This window comes from Gavialis gangeticus, unplaced genomic scaffold, assembly GCF_001723915.1.
Source record: "Gavialis gangeticus isolate Ggan-Ray unplaced genomic scaffold, GavGan_comp1, whole genome shotgun sequence".
NCBI classification, from domain to species: domain Eukaryota; kingdom Metazoa; phylum Chordata; order Crocodylia; family Gavialidae; genus Gavialis; species Gavialis gangeticus.
The window spans coordinates 48,068,740-48,071,310 of NW_017728998.1; the positions used below are offsets into that span (position 1 = coordinate 48,068,740).

Genomic DNA, 2,571 nt, shown 5'->3' on the forward strand with positions numbered 1-2,571 from the left:
ACTACTTTTGCCAGCTTTTTCTTCAAAGCCAAGTGTTAGCAAAGCAAGCAATTACCATCACAGTGACTTCTGCTCACACCCACTCAGCACCACAGGTGGAGTCCAACAGGACTGATCCATTAGTAAGAATGTGTTTTGATTATGTACCTTTCCTTCCCCTGGGGGCCCCAGAGCACTTTAGAGGGCTTTGCTGCCTAGGTGTGATGCACTCACTGAAGAGCTCATTCAACGTTGGACACAGCAGGTGATCTAACAGAGGAAGGAATGATGGTCAGGTTCTAGCCACCACACTGTCATGTTATTTTCCCCTATCCAAACCATCCTATACAAATCCATAATCTAAACGCTTTGTAATTACCATCAACCCTGACACAGCACAACATAACAACCTAACAGGTAAAGCAGGGGAACCACAGCAGCCAATGTTCTGCTTCTATAAAAGGTTGTTACCTTGATGTGTCAACTGTCAGCTGTTCTTGCACTGTTTGGGAACTAATCTGGTTTTTGTCATCCAAATCAAAAGGGAAAATAGGACTTTCTGCATTTTATTTTTGTATTTATTTATTTTTATTATTATCATCTTACCCTTCCCAATTAACATTTCTGTTCTGCGACCTGAAAGTGGGCAAGCAGAAAGAGGTTCAAGTTAGATTTTGGTCCTAACAGTTATGGCTGCAATTGACTTCATTTTTGCAGAGGTATTTTGATAGTAAGCTAAAGTTGTGTAACTATACCCCAAGGCACATTCTAAAACTCCATTTGTTCAATTAATTATTTTTTTCCAGCATTCGGAAAGCTAATTAGCTATGGAAGGTGGGAGACACTGACTAATAGAGCAGTGGAATCCCATCTAAGTTATTACATGGCAAAATATTTCAATTATATGGAGCAGAACCATGTATTTTTATTTATGAATGTAGTGCCTGTGACATGCATCAGGCAGACAGCCTCTATTCACAGTCCAGGGCTAGATTTGAATTAGAGATGAAAAACTCCATATCCCTTTATTAATCCTCATAGAGATCCATCCAGTCTTTCCTGCTGGAAGAAGCTTTAGTGTAGCACAAAGCCACTTTATTTGTAGTGGCTCAGGGCATGTTCACAGTATTCAAGTTACAAAAGCACGTGTCTGGCATGCTGCTGTTTTGATGGTCGTATACTGGTCAGTAGCTGCTGGGGCAGACAAGCATGCTCCTGCCTTTTGGCAACTAATGGTTTTAATGTCTTTCAGAAAAAACATCTTGTGTTCCGCTTGGGAGCAGCTCAATGAGTGGCTCTTCAGTCCACTGTCCCTCGGCAGCTGTGTGCATCGGTATCCTGCCTGGCCTCGGAGCCTACTCAGGAAGCAGTGATTCTGAGTCCAGCTCAGATAGCGAAGGCACTATTAATTCCACTGGAAAGATTGTCTCCTCCGTCTTCCGTAGCAACAGCTTCTTTGATGGTCCATAACAAAATCCCTCCATGTTAATGTAATACAGGGTACCTTCCAAAGCCGTATAGGATGCTAGATGCATCCTTTTGCTCTAGGCATACCCTTCCTTGCTAACCTCTCAAACTTTAGCCTTCTATTACCCTCCAATAATATCAAAATTAACTGAAGCTATTTCTCTCCCCCTGCCCTCCCCCAACTTCTTCCATTTCTGGGGTGCAACCTGAGCCCATTTTGATAGGTTTCCAACCTAAAACAATGAGGGAAAATACTGCTATTGTAACACAAAGATGGGGGGAGGAGAGAGCCTTTTAAAAGTTTTTATGCAAAGATTTTTCCTGGTGATCTCAGTTTTATGAAGAAACTAAAGGGTGCAAAGCATGCACTTGAAGCACTGAAGTCCCGTAGAAATGGCCATGTGTTCTGTTTTAAAATGTCATTATTATTCTGTATTTCAGAAGTGGGGGCAGAATAAAAATCAGGCAGATGGTGAAATTGTAGATTGCCATGACACTGTAAAGAAGTTTTAGTGTTAGACAATTAAAGAAATTCTGAATGCATTCTTATCCTGTCTCTTGCCATTCATAACTTTTCACTGATAAATCATTCCTGTTCCATTAAGCAGTGCTAGTGTGCTCAGTCCCTTCCCATGACTGTGATTACAAAAGGACAACACTTGCCAGTACCCTATGAAGAGGAGATAGCAACACACAATCCTTCCTCTGAATGGACAGGTCTTTCCAGGGAATAGACTTTTTGAAGCAATCAAATTATGCTGGTTTAGCACAAGCCTTTTCCGCCTCCTTCCTCCTCAGGTACCTTTTAACAAAGCAAAATTATACAGCTTTTCACATTTCTACCAGAATTGGTGGTGGCTTAAAGCAACTTTTGACTGCAGACTATTACTGTTGTTCAGAAGAAACTTAAGTGGAACAGTATGTGCATCTAGGATGCACTCTGATGCTTGGCAGGACTTGTATTGGGGTGTGGGAAAGACAAATGCTTCAGTAAACATTCTTATAGGCATTATGAACTAGGAAGCCAAGCATGAACAACTTGTAATTTTCTATTCAAAGATTAGATGTGCCCTGTCCACATATTTCCTAACAGAGAATGCTAATAAGTAGAGACTAGTGCCTTTC

The 2,571-nt window shown here is 41.2% G+C and overlaps 1 protein-coding gene and 1 long non-coding RNA gene across 4 annotated transcripts in view; one reads left to right on the forward strand and one right to left on the reverse strand.

The window, feature by feature from the left end:
* LOC109289697 overlaps positions 1 to 241 on the reverse strand; it is a 5,599-nt gene extending 5,358 nt beyond the window's left edge. Inside the window, exon 1 of the long non-coding RNA XR_002095448.1 lies at positions 148 to 241. This is a non-coding gene — a long non-coding RNA (uncharacterized LOC109289697). The remainder of the gene's footprint in view (positions 1 to 147) is intronic.
* The window catches only part of FAM192A (family with sequence similarity 192 member A), a 42,089-nt gene extending 40,094 nt beyond the window's left edge, over positions 1 to 1,995 (forward strand). For all 3 annotated transcript variants that reach the window (XM_019505884.1, XM_019505882.1, XM_019505883.1), the window contains one exon: positions 1,232 to 1,995. In XM_019505884.1, the coding sequence (XP_019361429.1) occupies positions 1,232 to 1,449 (218 nt within the window). In that variant the 3' untranslated portion in view covers positions 1,450 to 1,995. The remainder of the gene's footprint in view (positions 1 to 1,231) is intronic.
* The last annotated feature ends 576 nt before the right edge of the window (positions 1,996 to 2,571 follow it).